Source organism: Piliocolobus tephrosceles, chromosome 8, assembly GCF_002776525.5.
Source record: "Piliocolobus tephrosceles isolate RC106 chromosome 8, ASM277652v3, whole genome shotgun sequence".
Classification (NCBI taxonomy): domain Eukaryota; kingdom Metazoa; phylum Chordata; class Mammalia; order Primates; family Cercopithecidae; genus Piliocolobus; species Piliocolobus tephrosceles.
In genome coordinates, this window is record NC_045441.1 from 1,389,240 (window position 1) to 1,413,740 (window position 24,501).

Below are 24,501 nucleotides of genomic sequence, written 5' to 3' on the forward strand. Positions count from 1 at the left end.
CTGGATCCCTGTGGTTTTCCCTTCAGCTCCAGGCCCACCAGTGAGGCTCGTGTTCCCCGAAGTGAGACTCACCTCCGTGCGGATTGTGTGGCAGCCTCCGGAGGAGCCCAACGGCATCATCCTGGGTAAGGGAGCGGCGGTGGCCGGGCGTGGTGGCTCAGGCTTGTCATCCCAGCACCTTGGGAGACCGAGGCAGGCCGATTGCTTGAGCCCAGGAGTTCAAGACCAGCCTGGGCAACACTGTGAGACCCCATCACTACAAAAAAAAATTCAAAGTATTAGCCGGGCATGGTGGCATGCACCTATTGGTCCCAGCTACTTGGGAGGCTGAGGTGAGAGGGTCGCTTGAGCCCAGGAGGTTGAGGCTGCAGTGAGTCAAGCTTGCATCACTGCACTCCAGTCTGGGAGAGAGTACAAGACCCTATCCCCAAAATAAGAATTAAAAAAAAAAAAGGAGTGATGATGTTTAAAAGGAGAGAAATAATAATCAAGTTGATGTCGTCCCTGTTTGTTAGATGTTTATGAGGTTAAACAAAAGCCTGTCTCCAGCAGCCTAGCATTTCCTGAACCGAGATGATCACGGGCCTCTTGACTGTTTTCTGAGCTACGTACTAAGGGTTATTCGTATGGAATGAAATTTACGTTTTGTAAACCTGGAATTTCTTACGTTCGTTTGCGGCTCATGGCGATACCGTTCGTAACCAACCTCCCCTTCCGCTCTGAAATATCAGGCTATTTTGCTGTGTGTTTGGGAAACAACAGGCTAGTTTTTCAGACCTGGGTTTTGCTCCCATGTTCCCGGAAACATCTTTCCTACAGCACCTGCACCCAATCCTTGTAAGAAGCCACGGAGATGAAGCACATGCCTTGGTTCCCAGGGAATTTGTTTACTTCTGACGTTTCAGCATTACAGCCGGCATACCAACTCTGGTAACACTGATGAAAACCCTGAATTTTCCCCAGTTCCCCATAGCAGCAAATTCTATTTTAAAACATCCCCAGTTCCTTGATTCACTCACCCTTTCACAGAGACAAATGGAGGACTTTCCGTGCGCAGGTGTCTCACGCACAGTGGCGGGTGAGGAATGAACGAGGCACGCCCGTCCCCCGAGATGCCCACAGTCCCGTAACGGAGACACACGTTGAGAGTACCATGAGATAAGCCGTCTGAAAGAGGTTTCATCCAGTGCCTCACACACAGCTCCTTCTGGGTGGGGTCTCTGTGGGTGGAAGGCTCCTTTTGAGTGGGATCTGGAGATAGGTGGCTTCTAAAGCCTTAGAAGAAGGGAAGAGGGTGTCCACTCAGCCAAGATCGAATGCTTTCAGCCTGTGGGAGCACTGACAGCTCCAAGGCTGGGGTTGGAGGCTGGGCCAGGTCTTGAGCTACTGTGAGCTCACCGCTGTGTCCTGGAGAATGTAGTCCTGAAACCCAGACGTTTTAAACTGGCCTATTAGAGGAAAGCAGGGCAGCCACAGAACATTGCCCCAGCCCCAGGTTAGCTCTCGGGATATTGACGGAATCCTGACACACCGGAGATCCCTGATTCATCCAGCCTGTGTTCTAGGTGATGTACGGTAAAGTTATAAACCCAGACTTACAAACAGGTGGTAAAATTCACCACTTTTGCCTGCATTTGATCTTGGGATTCTAAGAGTTGGTGTGAAGAGTGTCACATCACTAAAAAAGAGTTTGGAGGCCTGTGTTGAACGGCAGCAGGAACTCGTCCAAGGTCTTTGAGTGAGAAAGCTGCGCAATCAGATTTGCCTTTGAGATAATCACTCTGGCAGCCTGAGAAGGGTGGACGCAAAGCAGAAGGATCACTTGAGCCCAGGAGTTCAAGACCAGCCTGGACAACATAGCGAGACCCCCATCTCTATTTTAAATTTTAAAAAATGATTAATAGCAAGAGGTGAGAACTGAGAATCAGGCAGAGGTTAGAACTTGCAAGGTTAATGAGCCCTTGCTTCCACTGAGAGGGGGCCCCGGAACTTCCTCAGTCTGCTGCACCAGGAGGCTGGGCCTATTTTCACTTTGCCTCTTTCTTGATGTGATTTCTGGAGTTGCCAGATAGAAGTGTCTGGCTTTGAGTATGGCATTTCTCAATGAGGCGACCTTTGGAATTGTGGGTTCCTGCTACTAAAATCTCAGATGAGCAGCCACTGTGGAGGTGAGCATTTCAGGGCCTGGCCCGGCGGAGAGGGAGCTACGAGCCACGTCTGGTGCCTGCGCAGTGAGCCCAGTCTCGGGGTAGGAAATGGTCTGTCCAGCAGACAGCTGTGGTGAAGAGATTTGCAGGAGCCCCACCCAGGCAGGCCCTAACCTCAGCACAGCACCCAGGCATCAGCCTTTTCTGGAACAAGCACGGATAATATCTGATTACCCAGGACCTGTCCCTAGCATGCTGTGAAACAAGAAACCTTGACAGAGGCACAGGAGTCCACAAGAATGGTGTTCCCTGTGAAGAAGCAGGCTCACCCCAGCCCCACCTCCACCCTGGCAGGGCCCCCGGCTCCCACTGCCGGCCTCGGTAGACCCTCCCGGCAAGTCCTCACTCTGTGGTCACCTCTGTCCACTCACTGTCACCTTACCAGGCTGCCAAGAATCAGTTCTGGAGTGCGAAGGTGTGGGACAGGTGCAGGAGCAAAGCATGTGCTTCATCTGTGCTTCTCTCTTGCTGTAGACAAACCCGTGCTCAGATTCCAGTGCTGAGACTTTGACCCAGGGCTTCCTTGCACATGTGGGGAGGCTCTGGCCTCAGCCAGCCCTAGGCCCAGCCCTCTGCCTGACACACCTGCTTCTCCAGGGCCTCTGACCTTCCTGAGGACTCACACCAATGTCCTCTGTAGCCCCAGGTCCTCACTGCCCCGCTCCCTGACCACGTGTCCACCTGGTCAGGCTTGTCTTCAGCACGCCCGCTAGCACAGCGTGAAGCCCGCTGTCCAGTGAGCCCATCAGCTTGTTTTATCATCTGTCATTTACTTTCCAGAGTGTCTCTGACATTTCCTTTTCTGACAACAAGAGCACTATAAAATGATAATTGAGGCCACAATAAAATCCCATTTCACATTCACCAGATTTGGCACCATAAGAAGCTGTGATGATGCCAAGTTTACATGAGGATGTGGAGAAACAAGACCCCTCCACCCTTGCCAGGAGAGGGAGCTGGTGTGTCCACTTTGGGGAGTGCTCTGGCAATACCCAGGAAAGGTGACCACATTCACGCCACACCCCAGAAGCTCTGCACTTCCAGTCCTTCGCCCTAGAGAAATTCTTGCCTGTGTGCACAAGGAGAAACGTACAAGGATGTTCACTACAGATTCACTGAAATAGCATGAAAGAAAGCAGCTCTCGTCTGCACAAGTCGGATGGCACGAACCTGGGGACTGCCCGCTTTTCCTTTCCTCTGTGTTTTCAACACGGCATCCCCGACAAGCAGGCCGGCAGCGTGGGTAATGTTTTGGACTCAGATCTCGGCCTGTGCTTATTATCTGGGTGAATTTATGCATGTTTCTTAGCCTTCCCATGCCTCAGTTTCCCCATCCCTCAAAGGGGAAGCACACTCATGCCTCCCTCACTGGTTCAATGAGTTGCATTTAGAACAGTGCCTGCCACATAGGGAGTGCTGAGTAAACGTTAGCTTCCGTATCACATAGAATATTTCATCGTAGGCCGGGCGCGGTGGCTCAAGCCTGTAATCCCAGCACTTTGGGAGGCCCAGACGGGCGGATCACCAGGTCAGGAGATCAAGACCATCCTGGCTAACATGGTAAAACCCTGTCTCTACTAAAAATACGAAAACTAGCCCGGCGACGAGGCGGGCGCCTGTAGTCCCAGCTACTCGGGAGGCTAAGGCAGGAGAATGGCGTAAACCCGGGAGGCGGAGCTTGCAGTGAGCTGAGATCTGGCCACTGCACTCCAGCCCGGGCGACAGAGCGAGACTGTGCCTCAAAAAAAAAAAAAAGAATATTTCATCGTTTCCCTGGCACCGGAGGAGGCTGGAGGTTCTCTGGACTTGGGAGCTCCTCCTGGATCACTGGGGGCTCAGCCTGGTCCTGGTATTCCCGTGGCATGCACCCGTGGTGTGCTGCCTTGATTTGTCCTCCATGACTCTGGTTGCTGAAGCAGAGGGCTCTTGCTGACAAGAGAAAGAAAATTTAGAAGGCTGTTCGGGTTGCAGAGAGTTCCTAATGTGCGTCAGGACGTATGGATCTTGATTTGTGGTCGCTGAAAACCACTGAAGCCCAGGTAAGGAGAAGGGTGATCATTTAAATACTTTGAGCACTCCAACCACAGCCGAACACTGTTGAGTCACGCAGCACCGTGTCTACCTGCGAGGCAGACAGCCTCGCTGCCGAGCCTCCTCTGTCATGCAGCATTGGGTTGTAATTGTAATGCCTGTTGTCCAGGTAACCTGTCACCCGTGTGTCATTACAGCCGGCACACCACACGGCGGAGGCTGCGGGAAGACGGAAAGACACTTCTCGCCCATTCAGATAGGTGTTCACAGGGGAGAAAGCAAAACATCTTTTCGCCCGACTCACTTTACATCCAGAGACCTTGAATCAATGTTCCCACTCCGGCAGCTTGGCCTTCTGAGAACATAAACACCTCTGCTGCCCGAGCTTTTGTAATCTATATCAAAACATGTTCTTGCATTTCCAAAAGAGATAAACAGCGTGAACCACCAGCAGGCGCCGAGAGGAGAAAAAACTTGCTTATTTGCATCAATATTTTACTGTGGAGTGCTTTTAGCATTTAGAACTTTTCTTTGGAGGGATGGGGTTGGAGGCCCCTGAGTACAGACATCCTTCCCTCCCCCCCCCAGCTGATGTCACATGCCCTTGACTGCTATTATGCTAACATGATGATGCTAACGTGAGCTCTTCAGACCCACGTGGGCCTGCCCTGGCCAGACACGCGGGATCCCGCCCTGCCAGCAGGAGGGCCTAACATTTACCTTTAAGCTTATGACGAAGGGTGTGTGGGAACTCCGCTGAGAATCGGGAGCTCCAGCAAATGTGATCCCTGTTTGCAGATTCAGCATTTTGATCCCCAGCCCTCGGACGGATAAGCTGCAAAACCCACAGACCACGGCATCTAGGCTCGGCCAGCGTGGGCCTCCTGGGGCCATTCAGTGGCTCGCAGGTTCTCTGACCCACTCGCCCACCAACAGCAGCTGCAGAGAGATCAGCAGCACGTGCCCCTGATGGTCATGCTTCGGGGTCCTGAGCACTGGGGCCCCGGTGATGCTCACTGAACAGCAACTCTCAGACTATGCCTTTTGTTTCCCAGGGAAGTGCACAATTTATAAAAGGTTTGCAACTAACTGGGCATGGTGGCACACAACCGTAATCCCAGCTACTCAGGAGGCTGAGGCATGAGAATGGCTTGAACCCAGGAGGCGGAGCTTGCAGTGAGCCAAGATCGCACCACTGCACTCCAGCCTGGGTGACAGAGCAAGGCTCTATCTCAAAGGCTTTGCAGCCACCTTAAACCTCCGGACAGAAGTCCCCAAATTGCTCTGTGTATAGCTCTGCGGCGTCAGTCTTCAGGCTGACCCGGAGCTGAGATGCCTACAAGGCTTCCAGCATCCAGCCTCAGCTCCTCAGTGCCACCTTCTTGTGTTTCGAGCAGTGGACCGTTCTGGAACTTGTCTCAGGCCCGTGGCGCGGTCCCTTTCTGGATTCTGATTGTCTAAATGCGCAGTGCCGCCTCCGTCTTCCAGGTGTATTCAGAAACCCACTCAGGCCTCTCTCATTATGTTTTTAATCTTCTATTTGGATCAATGTGTCTCGTACTTGGCCTTGCTCCTTTTAATGCCTGTATTATCATAATTCACCCATACCCTTAAAAACAGGGCTTCTCGTAGGCCGCATTTTACTGCTGCTATTGATTCGGCCTGTTCATTCCTCCCTCGCACACGCCGCCGTCTTCTGGCCTTGCATCGCTGAAGTTCAGCACGCCAGTGTTGCTGATCTCGCTGTAACTGTAATTACATAACTAGCCTTTTCCACGGAAACGCTCTTATCTCTGAACACCATCTATCATTATTCTCTAAAAATGCAAGGACTATTACTCAGCTGCTACTTTGTGCCATTTAGGTACAGAAAAAAAAAAAAGCTGTCTTCTATTGTCCATTGAGTCTAGGAATTTTTAAACGTGGGAAGGTGAGCTATAGACATTCATCTTTATGTTCAGCAGACCATGGTGTGGCAACCAGGTGATATTATCTTTATTTTAGGGCAAATAACAGGAAGATACAAATAGAACCCAGAGGCCAAGGAATTTTCTTCCAGTGCCTAGGGAACCAGATCAAAGAGAAAAGAAGAACCCAGATTTCTGCAATTAGCAGGGATGGCAGTGTGCTTTGCAATCTGCATACATTATCTCACAGGGGCTTTGCCAGGCCTGCATCCTAAAGGTCAGGGGAGGGGAGGGCGACCCCACTGCAAACTCCCGCCTTCCTCCTTCGGCCCAGCAGCACTGCCACACAGTGCACTATTAAGCAGTCATTAAAATTCATGTTTCTAAAGGGAAAACATGCATTTGCTATCTTGTGCAGAAATCGCAGAATGAAAAACTCGTATTGAGTGTGGAAATCCAGGTTTGTTGAGTACTCATATGCATAGAAAAATGATTACCAAAGGCTGGGTGCGTTTGGCTCACACCTACAATCCCAGCACTTTGGGAGGCCGAGGTGGGTGGCTCACCTGAGGTCAGGAGTTCAAGACCAGCCTGACCAACATGGAGAAACCCTGTCTCTACTAAAAATACGAAATTAGCTGGGCATGGTGGTGGGTGCCTGTAATCCCAGCTGCTCGGGAGACAGGCTGGAGAATCGCTTGAACCCAGGAGGCAGAGGTTGCAGTGAGCCGAGACCTCTCCATTGTATTCCAACCTGGGCAACAAGAGCAAAACAACGTCTCAAAAAAAAAAAAAAGAAAAAAAGATGAATAGAGGCCGGACACAATGGCTCACACCTGCAATCCCAGCACTTTGGGAGGCTGAAGCAGAAGGTAATCACTTGAGCCCAGGAGTTCAAGACCAGCCTGGACAACATAGTAAGACCCCATCTCTATTTTAAATTTTAAAAAATGATTAATAGCAAGAGATGAGAACTGAGAATCAGGCAGAGGTTAGAACTTGCCCGAGGCCTGGGTCAGGACCCAGGTCTCCTGGCTCCCTACTGTCCAGTCAGGTGCTTCTGAGAGAGAGGCAAGGAACCACACACGAGAAACAGTCCACAAATCCGAGGCAGTGTATCCTTCAGGGCAGGTGAGGTGAGGCCCACGCGGGGCGGTGAAGGGGCACGTGCGTAACCATGTAATGGAAGCCTGTGCAGTCTGTGGCGTGGCCAAGGACAAGGCTCACCCTGGAGGGCAGAAGAGTCAGGCGCGGCCATTGATAGAAAGGAGGGTCTGTAAGCAAACCTCAGATGGCTTGGCAAGAAGAAACCGGTTCCCACATAATCCCCAAATCCTGTGATCCACAGGACGGGCCTTTGAACAACATCTTCATTTCATCTCAGGATTATTACCTCTAGCAATGGAATAATCTGAGCAGAGATAAAACATGGCGAAACAGTGAAGATTAAACAATAATGAAAACACATCTGTAACCATGCCCTGCTCCTGAAAGTAAATAACACCTCATTAATTCAGACGTAGTCACTGAAAGGCAATGTGGATTTTGAGCGAGAAGTCTTAATCACATACAACTCTCCAACATATTAAGTAACAAATCAAGGGAACTCAGGTAGGCTGGTGAGATCTGTAGGAAAGGCACGTTCCGGGCCATCAGGGATGCCGGGTAAGTCCCTCGTTAGTTGCCTACTGGGGCCAGGCCTCCGAGCATCTTCCAGCCAGGGCTTCTCTTCACTCTTAGGGATAGGCATGTTTTTGTTTTTATTTTTGAGATGGAGGCTCACTCTGTTGCCCAGGCTGGAGTGCAGTGGCTCAATCTTGGCTCACTGCAACCTCCGCCTCCCAGGTTCAAGTGATTCTCCTGCCTCAGCCTCACGAGCAGCTGGTATTACAGGCACCCACCACCATGCTAATTTTTGTATTTTTAGTAGAAGCAGGGTTTCACCATCTTGGCCAGGCTGGTCTTGAACTCCTAACCTTTTAATCCACCTGCCTCAGCCTCCCAAAGTGCTAGGATTACAGGCATGAGCCACTGCGCCCAACTGAGATAGGCATGTTTTTTCACACTGTGAAGAAGAAATCTCTTCAGCCACTGTGCAAAATCAGTGAGGTCATCCCACCTCGACAGTGTGGAGGGAGCAGGCTGAAACCCAAGCATACATACATGAGTCTGTTTTTAACGCAAACTTGATTTCTGCTGCTTTAGGGAGAGATTTGTATCTCTTCATCTCTAGGAACGATATTCAAATGCCTGAAGTTACACCAGGCTGCACTTCATTCTTGATGGTTTTGGTTTTGTGTGTGTTTGTTTTTTTATGTTTTGTTTTCTGTTTTTGCTGGAGACACAGTCTTGCTCTGTCACCCAGGCTGGAGTGCAGCGGCACCATCTTGGCTCACTGCAACCTCCGCCTCCCAGGTTCAAGTGATTCTCCTGCCTCAGCCTCCTGAGTAGCTGGGATTACAAGCGCCCATCACCACGCCCGGCTAATTTTTGTATTTTTAGTAGAGACAGGGTTTCACCATTTTGGTCAGGCTGGCCTCGACCTCCTGACCTTGTGATCCGCCCACCTCAGCCTCCCAAAGTGCTGGAATTACAGGCGTGAGCCGCTGCGCCCTGCTGAAGTTTTGTATTTTTAGTAGAGACAGGGTTTCACCATGTTGGCCAGGCTGGTCTCAAAGTCTTGACCTCAAGTGATCCACCCTCCTCAGCCTCCCGATATGCTGGGATTACAGGCGTGAGTCACTGTGCCCGGCCGCTTTGCACTCTTTACCTGGCACTTTTGCATGATTTTTGAGCCATGTGAATATTATACATCTCAAGAAACTGTAACAGAATCTTGAGTGTCTTTAGATAAAAGGCAGCTTAAGCCTAGAAGGTCTCCCAGATGAACATTGATTCTGTGGCCAGAGATGCTTTTTCCAGGCAGAATGCAGCTGCCAGAGACCTTAGAATTAGGGTCATTCTCCTGGCCCCAAGGAAGCAGGACTCTGTTGGGGAATTTACACTTCATAGGGAAACTCCGGCCCAGGGAGTCCTGCTCTGTGGTCTGTTCAGTGCTGAGCACACATCGTAGGTAGCCAGTCAGGCATTGCAAAGTTGGGGGTGTCACTCCTCAGCATCCGGCTGGGGGCTCGGCCGTGTCTGTTCTGGGCCCCTGTGCTGCCTCTGGTGGCATTCACCACCCTGTCCTGGAACTGCAGGGCCTAAGGCGCCGACCCCGCCTCGGTGCCTGTAGACAGGTCCTGGGAATGAGGTTCCATGAAGACTGTGTGAGGAATGATAACTCTGGTCATACCGGCCACTATAGGGCGAGGGACTGCTAGGGAAGGTGTCCTGCCAGCTGGAGGAGGGAGGAGAAGTCGTGACTACGATTGTTTTGTAATAATATTAAAGCCAGGAGCAACCAGGTATGGCTGTGCCAGCCACGTCATCACCACCGTGAGCCCCCAGAGCCCTCCTGGCACCCCGTGAGGTGTCCTGTCATCTCCTTGCACCAGGTAGTCCAGCAAACTGAGGCTCGGAGAGGCGTCATGGCTCATCCACGGTCACATAGCGAATGATTGGCAGAGCGGGATTCCAGCCCAGACATGCGCCCCCAAAGGTGTGTCCTTCTTCAAGGGGCCCGCTGGCTTCTCTTGGAGAGGACGCTTCTGCGTGGTGGGCCCTGGGATCCGTGGTCCCGAGGAACTGGGGCCTGGCGAGGGGACGCGCTCCCTTTGCTCACGGATCGACGTGGGTGTTTACTTCCCCCAGGAAGAGTAGGCACCTGCGGGGCTCCAGCCCGGCTCCCTCATCACTTTCTCGCTGGGGACCCCTCTCTGAGCTTCACGACCTCATCGTGTGCTTCCTGGCAGGCCTGCGGTCAGGGTCTGGCGTGGGAAGCGCTGGAGGGATGCAGCAGGGTCTCTGTCTGGATGTGCCCAGCGGTGTAGCCGCTGTGGTTACGCCTTCCTTACCGTCAGGGTGCAGGGTGGCCAGCAGCCCCAAAGCCTCAGACTGGGTTTCCATTGTGTGCACACAGCAGACTCCCTGCTCTCACTACGCAGGGGTGGGGGAAACGGGAGGCCTGGGAGAACAGCTGGCCCTCTCCCTACTCTCACTGTGCAGGGGTGGGGGAAATGGGAGGCCTTGGGGGAAGAGCTGGGCCTCTCCCAGCTCTCACTACGCAGTCGCAGGCGGAAGGGGAGGCCCGGGGGAAGAGCTGGCCACCATCTATAGGCTGCCCTCGGTCAGTCAGTGACTGGGAAGGAACAGAATTCTAGCAGGGACACCCTTGCCGGAGGCCTGAGGCCAGCAGGGCCACATCCAGGAAGTCTTGGGACACCCAGTCCCCATTGTGGGGAGGATAGCCTGTCCATTGGGGGCGGGGCAGTGGCTGTGACGGCCACTCTGGGGGCCTAAGTTCAGGGTCCTGCAGACACCTGGGCCTAGAGGTGATGGGGTCATGGACAGGGCAGGGCGTGTGTCCCTGTCTGTGTGGTGGTGATGACGATGCTGACAGTGATCGGTGATGCCTGGGGCCGGATGCAAGGATGCACTTGAAGTCTGACCTCTGTGTAATTGTCCTCCCACCTCCCAGATGGCGAGCTGGGGAGGGACTCGTTAAACCTCTGGATGAGTGACAAGGCGCAGGAGCTGGCAGCATGCCTGTGAGCTCGGTCGTCCGTGAGCCAGAGACCCGAGAGCAGGAAGAGCAGAGAGAGGGAGGGGTTCACCCGGAACAGAGGCTGAGGGCGGGGGGCAGGCAGCGTGGGGTCGCTCGGCAGCTCCTCCGCGCAGAGGGTGAGCCCCCAATGCAGAGGCCGCTCCACGAAGAGGCAGCACTGGTGAGGCCAGGGTGCGACTCTTCCCCCTATGCATCCTCCCTTGTTTGACACCAAGTTATTAATTTTTTTGGAAGCCACAGCGCCCCATTATTTCTGGCTTCAATCAGCGCAGGAGCTCAGCTGCCGGACCACACGTTGTCTCCGAGCCAGGCAGGGTGCAGACTGGAGCTGCAGAATTGACAAGGCTCCTCCAGACGCCAGCGAGGGGAGGCCTCGGACGGCCAGTGGAGAGGGGTGATCGTTAATAAGGAACGGCTGCTCAGCCCCAAGCCCCTCCCAGTTGAGGAACTTAGCAAGCCAGGAACCCTCCCTCAACTAGGAAGCACAGGGGGGTTCTGTAAGCAGAGCTGCCCTGGTAGAGCTGCTCAGGAGGGGTGGGGCCACAGAAGGGCTGGATGGATGTTGCCAGGGTTCCTGGAGGGAGCTGGGGGTCAGAGGTGCAAGCAGACAGGGAAGACGAAGGAGGGAAGGAGGAATGGCAGCTGTGGAGCTGCTGTCCTGCCTGGGCAGGTCATGCTGCCATTGGCGAGAATTAAAGGACTTCCTCAGAGAAGGAGTGGGAGAGCCAGACTGTAGGAGGGAGGGAGAGGCAGAGACTGAAAAGGCACAGCCCTCTGCAGCCCATGGGGAGCAGGGCGGGACCGGGTCCCTGTGGCATGCTCGCCATGTGCCAGCGTCCTCAGGAAAGATGAACCAATGTTCACACCTTGTTCCGGTGAAGGATGGAGCAGGAAACAAGCTCAGAGGGAAATCCACGCGGAACCCCACCATTCATCACGGCCCCAAGACTACCCTTCAGTGCACAGGCAGTGACCTCCAGGAATGGGGGAGACAGATGGCCTTGCGGGGGTTTCTACTCCAGGGGTCAGCACAGGGTGTGGGCACAGGGCTTCCCTGTGCTGTGAGTGAGTGGCTCAGCAGCTGTCTCCCGTGTCGCCTGCCCACAGGGTACCAGATTGCCTACCGCCTGGCCAGCAGCAGCCCCCACACCTTCACCACCGTGGAGGTCGGCGCCACGGTGAGGCAGTTCACAGCCACCGACCTGGCCCCGGAGTCCGCATACATCTTCAGGCTGTCTGCCAAGACGAGGCAGGGCTGGGGGGAGCCACTGGAGGCCACGGTCATCACCACCGAGAAGAGAGGTAAGACCTTGGGGGACCCAGGGGTACTGCGGACATGGCGGGCACCACTTCCTCCGTCAGGCCCTCTGGAGTCTGTGGGGTACCTGGGAGGCTTCGGCCTTCCCTTCGTAGAAAGAGAAGGGATGTGAGCATTTACAAAGCACCCATTGAGCCAACACGGAGCTGGGCACACTATCAAACAGCATTGCATTCACACGTTCAGCCTCACACTTGCTCTCTCAGATGTGAGCGTTGCATTCACACCTTCTGCCTCACACCTGCTCTCTCAGACACGTGAGCATTCATTTACACGTTCAGCCTCACACCTGCTGTCTCAGACATGTGAACATTCATTCACACCTTCAGTCTCACACCTGCTGTCTCAGACACATGAGCATTGCATTCACACCTTCAGCCTCACACCTGCTGTCTCAGACACATGAGCATTGCATTCACACGTTCAGCCTCACACCTGCTGTCTCAGACACGTGAACATTCATTCACACCTTCAGCCTCACACCTGCTGTGTCAGACACATGAGCATTGCATTCACACCTTCAGCCTCACACCTGCTGTCTCAGACACGTGAACATTCATTCACACCTTCAGCCTCACACCTGCTGTCTCAGACATGTGAACATTCATTCACACCTTCATTCTCACACCTGCTGTCTCAGACACATGAGCATTGCATTCACACCTTCAGCCTCACACCTGCTCTCTCAGACACATGAGCATTCATTCACACCTTCAACCTCACACCTGCTGTCTCAGACACGTGAACATTCATTCACACCTTCAGCCTCACACCTGCTGTCTCAGACACATGAGCATTGCATTCACACCTTCAGCCTCACACCTGCTCTCTCAGACACATGAGCATTCATTCACACCTTCAACCTCACACCTGCTGTCTCAGACACATGAGCATTGCATTCACACGTTCAGCCTCACACCTGCTGTCTCAGACACGTGAACATTCATTCACACGTTCAGCCTCACACCTGCTGTCTCAGACACGTGAACATTCATTCACACGTTCAGCCTCACACCTGCTCTCTCAGACACATGAGCATTGCATTCACACCTTCAGCCTCACACCTGCTATCTCAGACATGTGAACATTCATTCACACCTTCAGCCTCACACCTGCTGTGTCAGACACATGAGCATTCATTCACACCTTCAACCTCACACCTGCTGTCTCAGACACATGAGACAGTCTCGGGTTTAAGGAGAGCAACGTTGCTCACAGAGTCTGAGTACCTGGGGCAAGGCTGCAGAGTCACCACACTTGAGGGTGAGCTCCCCGAAGGCAGCCCCCAGTCTCTGATGTTAAACCCATGTCCTCTGCGTAGCAGGTGTTCAGTAAGTAAGTTTTCCAAATAGCTGACTTCCCGATGAGAACTGCTAGGGTGAGCAGGGCCCTGCTTCTCGCACAGGGGCAGGTGCTCTGTGCACTGCACTTGGCCTATCCTCCCTGCAGCCCATGGAGCAGTATGTCATTAACTCCGATTTTTACCAAAGATGAGCTGGAGGAAATTGAGAGAGTTTTATTAATTTGCCCAGACACAACTGCGGAGCTGAGAATTGGATCCCCCCCGACACCATGAGGCCAACTCTTGCCATGAGTCCATAGCGGGCGCCCTTCTTAGTGGGCTCCGCGCACGTCCTCGGGCCTTGCAGCACCCAGGGTTGGTGCCACAGGACCCTCACCTCAGCATCCCCGGCTCCCACTCCGGGTCCTGACATCGCGGCCAGACCCAGGGACCTTGTGGGAATGAGGACGGGAGGGAGCTTCCAGGCACTGCTGCAGGGTCACTTGGAGTACACGGCTCTGGCCACGCTCCTATTTTTGTTTCGTTTTTTTATTTTTGAAACAAGGTCTTGCCCTGTCGCCCAGGCTGGAGTGCAGTGATGTGATCATAGGTCACCACAGCCTGGAATGCCTGGGCTCAAGCCATGCTCCCACCTCTGCCTCCCCAGTAGCTGGGACTGCAGGCCCATACCACCCAGCTAATTATGTTCTGAAGAGACAGAGTCTTGCCATGATACCCATCTTGGCCACCCAAAGTGCTGGGGTTACAGGCATAAGCCACCGTATCCAGTTAATTATTTTAATTTTTGTAGAGATGGGGATCTTACTATGTTGCCCAGGCTGGTCTCCAGCTCCTGGGCTCAAGCGATCCTCCCACCTTAGCCTCCCAAAGCTCTGGGGTTGCAGGTGTGAGCCCCTGCCTTTTGTCCTCCCATAGCATTCAGTGAAAGCACATCCCCTCCATGACCACTACCACTATCACTATTATTAATGTTATTAGCTGGAGAGACAAAAGCCCTCAGTCACCACAGACACCCGAGGTGCTTCTGCAATTAAAGCACATGGAAGAGGTGCCCTGTGAAATGGGCGCCCCCATCGCCCTGCTGCCACCTCAGGTATCAGCACTCAAGGCTTCTCAGGAAGATGGTAATAGCTCTTCCAAGCAAACATTTTGACTTCATTCTCTAATGTATTCGTGTGGTTTTATGGTTCATTTATCTTAAGCATTGACTGTGCCCCTCCCACGAGCCAGGCACGTGTGCAGGTGCATCACAGACGGTCTCATAGCAGGTCCCCTTATTTCCCCGTGTCCTGCCTCACAGTCCCGCCCCGCAGTCCTGCCCCACTGTCCCACCCCACACTATGCCACCTGATAATCAGGCCCAGAGATTTTGGAGATTTTCCATCGGGGGCCCCCCTCCTCCATCCTCGTGGCTCAGGGAGAGGGAATCCAAGAGGCTTGCTAGTTACCACTAAGTCCAAGAGAGCCTTTGAAATGGGATACTCTGGGCCACCTTGTGTGCTTACAGAGGCAAGTGCTGATGAAGTGAGACCGGAGCCCTCCTCCCACACACACCACTGCGGCCCAACAATCAATCGCCACTTTACACACGCCACGCATTCTAATCAGAATCAATAATCTTCATGATAAACAATTAAACAATTATTCCTCCCGCTGCGGGGCTTCTCTGCTGAAATCGATGGGGTGCGGAGGCACAGCAGCGGCAGACGATGGGCACTCCAGGCTGGGCCTGGCCCCGGGCACCCCACGTCCCCCATCCAAGCTACTGCAGACACCAGAGGCAGTGACAACCATCCAAGAGGCAGGTGTCCTCACCTACAGCAACACTGAGTAGACGCCATAGATGCTTTAGGCCCTGGGTGACTGCAAGAAGGAGGAAATTCAGCTTTAAAGGTGGACTGAGCCCAACATCAGAAAAAGAGAGACCAAAGGTACCACAGGGCTTGGAGCAGCCCCCAAGACCCTGTGACCCCAGGAGTCGTCACAGACACAGTGCCTGGTGGTCTGGCAGCCTAGGGACCCCTATGTGGCTTTGTTCCTATCTGTTGGTCTCTACGAGTAATGCATCCAAAGTCAGCCTTCAGACAGCTGCTTGGCTGGGTGTGGTGGTTCACGCCTATAATCCCAGCACTTTGGGAGGCCAAGGTGGGCGGATCATGAGGTCAAGAGGTTAAGACCATCCTGGCCAACATAGTGAAACCCTGTCTCTACTAAAAATACAAAAATTAGCTGGGTGTCGTGGCACATGCCAGTAGTCCTAGCTACTCGGGAGGCTGAGGCAGGAGAATCCCTTGAACCCGGGAGGCAGAGATTGCAGTGAGCTGAGATCACACCACTGCACTCCAACCTGGCAACAGAGCGATCTCCTGGGGGTCCTCCTTGGGAAGGGCAGCCTCTCACATGTCCCTGGTCTGTCCTCATTTGGTTGCAGAGCGGCCGGCACCCCCCAGAGAGCTCCTGGTACCCCAGGCAGAAGTGACCGCGCGTAGCCTCCGGCTCCAGTGGGTCCCGGGCAGCGATGGGGCCTCCCCTATCCGGTACTTCACCGTGCAAGTGCGAGAGCTGCCCCGGGGCGAGTGGCAGACCTACTCCTCATCCATCAGCCACGAGGCCACAGCCTGCATCGTTGACAGGTACTGAGAGAGCAGGAGGACCCCCGCCCACCAGGAACAGTGCCCCGGCCGCCTCCAGCCAGCTCCTGTCCAGCTAGTGGGGTGTCTGTGTGGGCCAAGCAGGCGCACCTCTGAGAGCACAGGCCCCCTTTCTTTTTGACACTCCCCATGCTGGGAATCCCAGAACTCCTGGATCCTGGAGCCACCTCCAAGGGCCCACCCCCAGCCCCTTCCTGGAGTCTGATCTTCAGGAAGTTCAAACTTCCTGGGCTGGTTTGAACACCCCAGGACCCAGGGATTGGCGAGGCAAGGTGATGGGGGGGTGGGCTGGACATGTGGGCTAGTGTCCTAGCCCCTCCCAAGACTGGCAATGGGGAGGGGACCATGTGGAGGAGGGCTGGGCCAGCCTCAGGTGTCCAGGGCTGGAGGGACATTGCGTCCCCTTGCGTTCTCGAAGCAGCAGGGAGATGGATGGCACCACGAGTGCTGTGCTTCCTTAGTGATGGCTGATGGGGAGATGGGAGGGCATGCCTGGGACAAGACAAGAATCCATCCACTCAGTTATTTAGTGGACCTCTGGGCTCAGCATGGGAGAGGGTTGCATTGACAGTAGCAGCGGTGTCCTGTGGGTCCTCCAGGGTCCTCACGACTGCGGTTACAGACTCACCCACTCTTTACAGACAAGGAAACTGCCACAGTCACACAGATGGGCGTCCTAGGGCTTGGAAGCCACCCCAGGAGTCCCGCACCCTCACCATGTGTCCTGCCTAGGCCCTCCTGCGGCCTGTCGGGTTTGCAGACCCTGCCTGGGCAGGGCCACCTGGGATACCTGCCTTGTGCTTCTCATCGGCCCAGAGTTTGGTCTCTTGTTGCTGAGCTCACACTCCAGGCCGTGGAGTGGGGCTCTTCGAGTGAGTCCCTCCGTGTCCATGGGCTCTGGAGCCTGCACCAATGCCTAAGAGGGTGGAGGGGACGAGACGGTCGTCTCCAGGCTGGCCGAGCTTCCTCTGTCTCTCAGATGGTCACATAGGTCAGCTCTGCATCCCTACAGTCACCCAGTGAGGGGAGACCATGATCCCGCTTTACAGAGGAAGACCACAGCCAGAAAAGTCGGTCACTTGCCCATAGCCTCCGCCCAGCCTCCATGGCGCCCAGCCACCTTCATCTTGGAGGCTGCCCATCTCAGCCCTGCCTGGCTGAACCTGAATGTAGGGAGGGAGGCAGGTCTCAGGCGAAGCCCCGGGCAGCTCCTCAGAACACCACCCTTGCCCTACTCTGCCCTGGGGCCAAAGTTCAGACTTTGGAGTGAGGGCTGATTGGAGTGTGGGTGTCGCTGGTCCTAGATATGACAACAGGGGTTTCAAAGAGAAGAGAAACATCCAAAACCCCCATCCCTGGCTTGAGGACCAGGCCCATGACGGAGGTGAAGCACTTGCCCAGGGAGGGGTGGCCCACCGGGCATCTCGGTACAGAGCTGTGAAGCTGGAACTGTGCAGGCTCAGCCTGGCTTCTGTCACTTGCCATTGAGTGATCTGGGGCAGGTGACGGGTTCTCGGGCGTCTTCAGCTCCCTGGCCTTTGAGTTGCGAGGTTTGGAGATGATGATAAGGCCCTCTGGGCGGTCATGGTCATGGATGCCAGTGTCACCTTTGCCAGCCCCACACGGTTTCCCCAGGAGGCACAGCTGGGTGTCAAATGCAAATCCTGACCAGAGTCCCTGAGCAGCCCCAGAAGGGTCAGCCATGCTGCGGGAACCCATGGAACCCATGCTGCGGCTCCCAGGCCCGCATTGGAGACCACAGACCAACAAGGAAGCCAACGCCCCAGTGCACAGCTCCAGCTCTCTGCGGCCCCAAAGGACCCACCCTGGCACAGTCACCCTCTCCAATCTCATGGTCCAAGCAGCCCTCTGCTCTTCTGAAAATCGAGGTGGAATGGTCCACGTACACAGGGCTTGTTCGCAGCAGGGCCAGAGCCACTGCCTGGCCTCCCCTGTGCAGGGCACAACATCTGGTGAGGTCCGTATGCTGGCAGGTTGGAATTTAGAAAAGTTGTTCCATCCCCACAGCTGTGGTTATGCCCCTCGTGTTAGGAAAACGAGGCTGCAGCAGCTCCAGCTGATGTCCCCTCTGAGGTGTTTTCCCTGGTGTTCTAGTCACTCAGCTTCCAGACACCTATCCCATGGGAGAGCTCCTCCTCTGAGCTCTCCCATGGGATAGGTGCAGGGGGTCCAAACAGAAGACAGAAAGGCCCGGAGGGAATGAGCATGGAAAACAGCAGGAATTCAATGAATGTCAGCACAACGGCCCTGGCTCCATTCGGGTGACTTCCTTCCCTCCTTCCTTCCTTCCCTCCCTCCCTCCCTCCTTCCTTCCTTCCTTCCCTCCTTCCTTCCTTCCTTCCTTCCTTCCTTCCTTCCTTCCTTCCTTTTTCTTTTTTCCTTTTTCTTTTTCCATATAATGCAATTTTTAAAAATACCATTATTTAAGCATCAGATGAACTGAGTGTGGTGGCTCATGCCTGTAATCCCTGCACTTTGGGAGGCTGAGGCAGGAGGATCACGAGGTCATGAGTTTGAGCCAGCCTGGCTAACATAGTGAAACCCCGTCTCTTTACTAAAAATACAAAAATTAGCCAGGCATGGTGGTTAAAGCTTTGACAGGACTTCACCACCACCACCGCCATCCTCATCGCCATCATCATTGCCGGAATCCCCTCATCCTGTCCAGCACCTGTCACTTTCAACACCACTTCCATCTGTCATTTCATACGATGTTCATAACAGCTGTGTGAACATGCAGACCAGACTTCTCACTATCCCCATTTTACACCCGCAGACGTTGAGGCAGAGATATCTTAAGTAACGCATATGCGGGTGCCTCGACGTCTCTAAATGGAAAGGATATTTCCTGAGGTTTTTGTAGTTGTCACATTCCGGGAGCCAGAGGTCAAGGCTCCATAGACACAATCCATGTCCTGCAGTTAATTTACAAGCGTCAGCAACATCTGAAAACCCAACACATGCGCATCTGAACACCAAGTTTTCGGCAGTCAGTCTCTCCTTAGTAGCCACGTGGCCTTGGAAAAGTCCAACCCTTGGCTGCCTGCTAGGACTCTGACTTCTCATCTGTGAAAGGCAGGGCTGAAGCGGGGATCCTGCTGTTCCCTCCAGCTCTGTGAGTCCAAGGTTTGCCCCATTACTGACCGCCAGCGAACTGGCAGCCAAGAAATAAGGCAATCGGAATAGTCAGAGTGTGCGCCAGGTTCCTGCCGGCATCTAACTTGCCCTTTGAGCGACAGCAACAGAACTCGAGAGGCACAGTTGTCTTCCCTCCAGAGGAAGGCACTCCTAGTGGCAGATACCATCCTCCCGGAGCCCTGGAATTCTCCTGGCACAGCCCCGAGGGTCAGGGGAGTGTGGCCGGGTGCGCCCAGCCTGACTTAACAAACTACACAGGATGCTTAGCTTAATTGGCAGTGTGTTCACAGATAGAAATAACCTCATCCTTTGTGTAACCATCTAAAAGAAGGAAAAAAAAAAATCCAACCACTATTCCTGAAGGCTTCTGAAACCAAACAGAGTAATTGTGTGCCTGGGACTTTATGCTGGAAAGGAGAAGTCCATGTTTCAGGACAGACAGTTTAATTTGGTATAGGAGAGACCGCTGTCAATTTCCTAAGGGACCATAACTAGGACAAATGCTTCCTCTGCCTATCAATAGAGAACATGTCACAGGAGAATCCCAGGAAGGTGATATTTTGTACACCGCCACAGTGTAATCTCCCTTCCTGTTTAATAATCCTGAAGCTACATTTTACTTTCACCAGTTGTGTGAAATCTGCAAGTGTCCAAAAAGCATAAAGAGTTTAACAGTCTAAATTTGGTGACCGTGACTACGTGCAGGGAATATGGGTCTAGACCCCCAGGGAGAGGGTTGGGTCTGAGACGTGTTCAGGCGTTGCCAGTGTCTGGTTGATGGTTGAAGTGAGACGGGGTAGCCACCCACAGAAATGCAGTAGAAAGGAAGAAGAGAAGGGCTCTGAGCCCAGTGTGACTTGGAGGTTCTGGGTGTCACTTTAGGGCAGAGCAGTGGCCGTGTGGGCTCAGGGGGTGGCTGTGTGTCCGGTAGTGATGGGCTCAGCTCCTCCTCTGAGCTCTCCCATGGGATAGGTGCAGGGGGTCCAAACAGAAGACAGAAAGGCCCAGAGGGAATGAGCATGGAAAACAGCAGGAATGCAATGAATGTCAGCACAACGGCCCTGGCTCCATTTGGGTGACTTACTTCCTTCCTTCCTTCCTTCCTTCCTTCCTTCCTTCCTTCCTTCCTTCCCTCCTTCCTTCCCTCCTTCCTTCCCTCCTTCCTTCCTTCCTTCCTTTTTCTTTTTTCCTTTTTCTTTTACCATATAATGCAATTTTTAAAAATACCATTATTTAAGCATCAGATGAACTGAGTGTGGTGGCTCATGCCTGTAATCCCTGCACTTTGGGAGGCTGAGGCAGGAGGATCATGAGGTCATGAGTTTGAGCCCAGCCTGGCTAACATAGTGAAACCCCGTCTCTCTACTAAAAATACAAAAATTAGCCAGGCATGGTGGTGGGTGCCTGTAACCCGAGCTACTCAGGAGGCTGAGACGGGAGAATTGCTCAAACCTGGGCAGCAGAGATTGCATTGAGCCAAGATCGCGCTACTGCACTCCAGCCGGGGCGAGAGAGTGAGACTTCATCTCAAAAGAAGAAGAAAAAATGAATCAGATGAACTTGGCCAAGGATGTGATACATGAGCTTGATATTCTTTGTAATACAATAGTGAGGTCTAAGTGTTTGTGTTTAGTTGGTTGGTTGGTTATTTGTTTTTGTCTGTCACCCGAGCTGGAGTGCAGTAGCTCCATCATCGCTCACTGCAGCCTCCAACTCCCGGGCTCAAAATACCCTCCTGTCTCAGCCTCCTGGGTAGCTAAGACTACGGGCATATGCTATCATGCCTGGCTAATGTTTAAATTTTTTTTTTTAGAAATAGGGTCTCACTGTGTTGCCCAAGCTGGTCTCAAACTCCTGACCTCAAGTAATTCTCTCACCTCAGCCTCCCAAAGTACTGGGATTACAGGCATGGGCTACCATGCCCGGCCAATAGTGAATTCTTAAGAAACATTTTTAGTGCCTTTCAGATAAGGAAATAAAGACAGCAGTGAATCACTTTAGAAAGATGCTCAGCACTCATCCATTTTATATTAGAACCAAAATGAATGAATGGAGCTCCTCCTGTTTAAGACTCTGCATTTAGCTCTGAGGCAGGAACATGGAATTTAAGGTGTGTCCTTCCCCAACGCCCATTCCAGAGCACTTTGGCTGTGGAGGTCAAGTTTGTGTATGTGATTAGCCATCTGAGGCAGTACAAGTACTAACTGGCTTTCTGAATAGATTGGTTATTGATTTGGGGTAGCAAGAGTTCTGATAGCAAGTTCAGATGGTGCGGGTCCTGTATTATCCAAATTATTTATTTCCTGAGTTTGAGATGACTAGAAGAAAGAGATTAGATGGCAGATGTTTTCTCAAAAATATCCCTAAATCTATCCAGCTTCTGAGTTTGCACACGGAGATTTGGGAAGTGAGGCATGGAGAATGAGCAAAGGCCCGGGGGGGGCACCAGGCAGCGTTGATGGCTTCCTGGGGACAAGTGAGGGCTCCGGGGCGGGGGAGCCAGGGAAAGCTTTCGGGAAGACAGGAAAAAGCACATCACATTTATTCATTGCCTGCTGTGCGCCACGATCCACCCGACTCCATGAGGATGGGTGATGCGATATCATTTTCACAACAGCCCTGGAAGCCCGGGTGCTGCTATCTCCATGTCCATAGCTGAATACAGCGAGGCTCTGAGACACTGACTTGCTCCAGTGAGTAGTGGCAGAGCCAGCATTGGAATCCTGCCAGGCCCACTCCAAAGCAGAGGTTTGGGCTGGCTTGGAAGCATGAACAGAGTGCAGAACTGGGGGGAGTTAGAAGGGTTGCAAGAGGGTGTTCTTGCGTCCTGTGGGCGTTTGTTCCTTTATCAAGGAGTCACCAAAGTCCTGCTCTGCCACAGGAGGGAGCGTGGCAGGAACAATGGGGTGGGGGGCTCAAGGATCAGACATTTGGCCTAGGAGGTAGACCAGTCATCCACAAGAGCAGCGCTGCAGGGAAGTCAAGAGGCAGGTTGGGGTGAGTGCACAGAGGACGCTACCGTCTAGGACCGCAGGGCCAGGAGAGGGGATGATAGCTCTGCCCGCTGCCTGTCTTATTTGGGCAGTGGGTCTGCTCCTCCCGTAGGCTGCTGGAGCTGCGTTCTGCCTGGTTTCAGGGCACTGGTGTGGCTTCCACCGAGAGGGTTACCTCCCGCAGATCCGCATTCTGTGTTCCCTGAAGCTGGCAGAGACACTTAATCAATCCTTGTTGAATGAGGTGAGTCCGGCAAAACACAGGCCTCATGCTAGGAACTCTGTTTTCTGTCCTCCTGCGCACCTGACCCCATTTTTCTGGGAGCCAGGCTGATTTGTCCAGCCACCTGACACGTATTTACGGCACACCACGTGTGCCCGACTCAGTGCCAGATCCAGGCAGGACAGTGGAGAAAGAGGGGTTTCAAGGAGCTTGCAGTGTGGCTCCAAACCCCCAGATCAAAGCAAAGCATGAAGAACTAAACAGTGCAGTGCTGAGTATAATTACAATTCAATGCCAGAGGCCAGTGAGGAAGCAAATACATCAATAAGTAAGCATAATCGTAAATAAATAAATAAGTAAACAAATCGTTTCTGCAACATCTACTGTGTGCTAAATGTGACTCTGGTATTTTTATGTCCTCATAGGCAACCCCCCTCCCCACCCCGAGAAACTTCAGCAATGGGGAATAGCGTCCTTATTCAATCCTTCCTCTCACAGATCTGCTGAGCGCCTCCTGGGTGTTCTTGGCTCTTGGGGTACAGCAGGAAAGGAGGCTGACTCGGTCCCTGTCCTCGTGGATGTTGAGTCTTGTAAAGTCATCAAGGAAATGTCACCCATCATGATGCAGAAGGTGAAGGGAAGGAACAGGGCACAGGAGACACAGGGCAGGGCCATCTGAGCGAATGCTTACAGGTCCATGGGAACAGCTGATCCGTAGCAAGCTTGTACCACATGCCTGACTCTCTGCTGAGTGCCTCGCCTGAGTGTAAGCCTCATATCAGTTTCATGATGCCTGTGCTATTATCAGCCCAGATAAGGAAACTGAAGCAAAGTATGCTGTCCAAGGTTAACTGGGAGGTAGAAGCCAGGCAGTTTTAATTTGGGGTCCACGTTCCTAATGCCCACTCTGCTGCCTCCTGGTACAGGAGGAGAAGGAGCCAGTGGGGCTATGGTGGGCGGCGCAGGTGGATGAGGCAGGGAGGTCACGGGAGAAAACACATGATTACCACCCAGACGAGACAAAATAACTCCTAGGATGCTAGGAATGGAGGGGAGATGGTTTGTTTTAACTTAGCAAAGGCTATCTCTCAGAAACCTGGAGCAAAGGTCATTTTATGGTCGGACTTCAGAAGCATCTCCATTAAAGCTGGGGCCAAGGCCAGCTGCCCCCTGTGGCTGTTTTTCCAGTTGTGGACGCTTAGTGCAGAGGGGCTGAGATGTGCCTGCGGTCAGGGACTGGGAAGTAGCAAGACCAGACCAGGTTCTGGAGGGTTGCAGTGGAAAAGCATGCCTTGAAGTGTGAGCTGGTAGAGAAACACTGTCACCTGGTCTTAGGCAGGACGGGGACCTGAAAGCAGGAATAGCATCTGATCATGATTTCCAAAAATGGTTATCAGTTTTCTAAAAAGCAGAATCCTTCCCTGAAACCAAATATGACCCAGCCCGAATGCATAAACCCGATGCGTATGGAGCTGCTGTTGGCTGATACGGGCCATGTGGGGCTCTGGACGTCAGAGGCTTCAGAGTCCTGGGGGCCCACAGGGTTCCATTTGAAAGCCACTGGTTTACAGATTCCATTGGGAGTAAGGACAGAAGACTGGGTTTCAGGTGATGAGGGCTTTGGCTTACAGTGATAGTTGAGGAGACTTTTAGACGTGAGTAATAGAGGTTGAGAGTCTTGAGGCACCCCGAGTTTTCTGGTCTGGAAACTGAGGAGGGTGGAACCCTCATCTATGAAGAGCCACTGCCCGCCAGGGAGGAGAACAGAGCAGCTTCCTCACTTGCTCATTCAGAAGTCAAATAAAGGGCATCTGAGAGGAACCAGCCAGTGACTGAGCATGCATGGGCTGCAGGGCAGGTCCCTGACCAGCTAGGGCTTCACCAAGATCCCAGCATCATCTGCACAAAAGAGTTTGGCTGAAGTCTTAGTCTCAGACATGGCATGGGGCTTGGCACAGGAGACCCATTGCATGTGGAATAGCTGGACAGATGGAAGGAAGGAAGGAAGGAAGGAAGGAAGGAAGGAAGGAAGGAAGGAAGGAA

At 53.2% G+C, this 24,501-nt stretch overlaps 1 protein-coding gene across 1 annotated transcript in view; it reads left to right on the forward strand.

Annotated features, from left to right (window-relative positions):
* Positions 1-24,501, forward strand: part of SDK1 (sidekick cell adhesion molecule 1) — a 985,027-nt gene that overhangs the window by 846,148 nt on the left and 114,378 nt on the right. Inside the window, exons 31-33 of the mRNA XM_026449463.2 lie at positions 27-125; positions 11,919-12,113; positions 15,864-16,065. Coding sequence (XP_026305248.2) covers positions 27-125; positions 11,919-12,113; positions 15,864-16,065 — 496 coding nt within the window. The remainder of the gene's footprint in view (positions 1-26; positions 126-11,918; positions 12,114-15,863; positions 16,066-24,501) is intronic.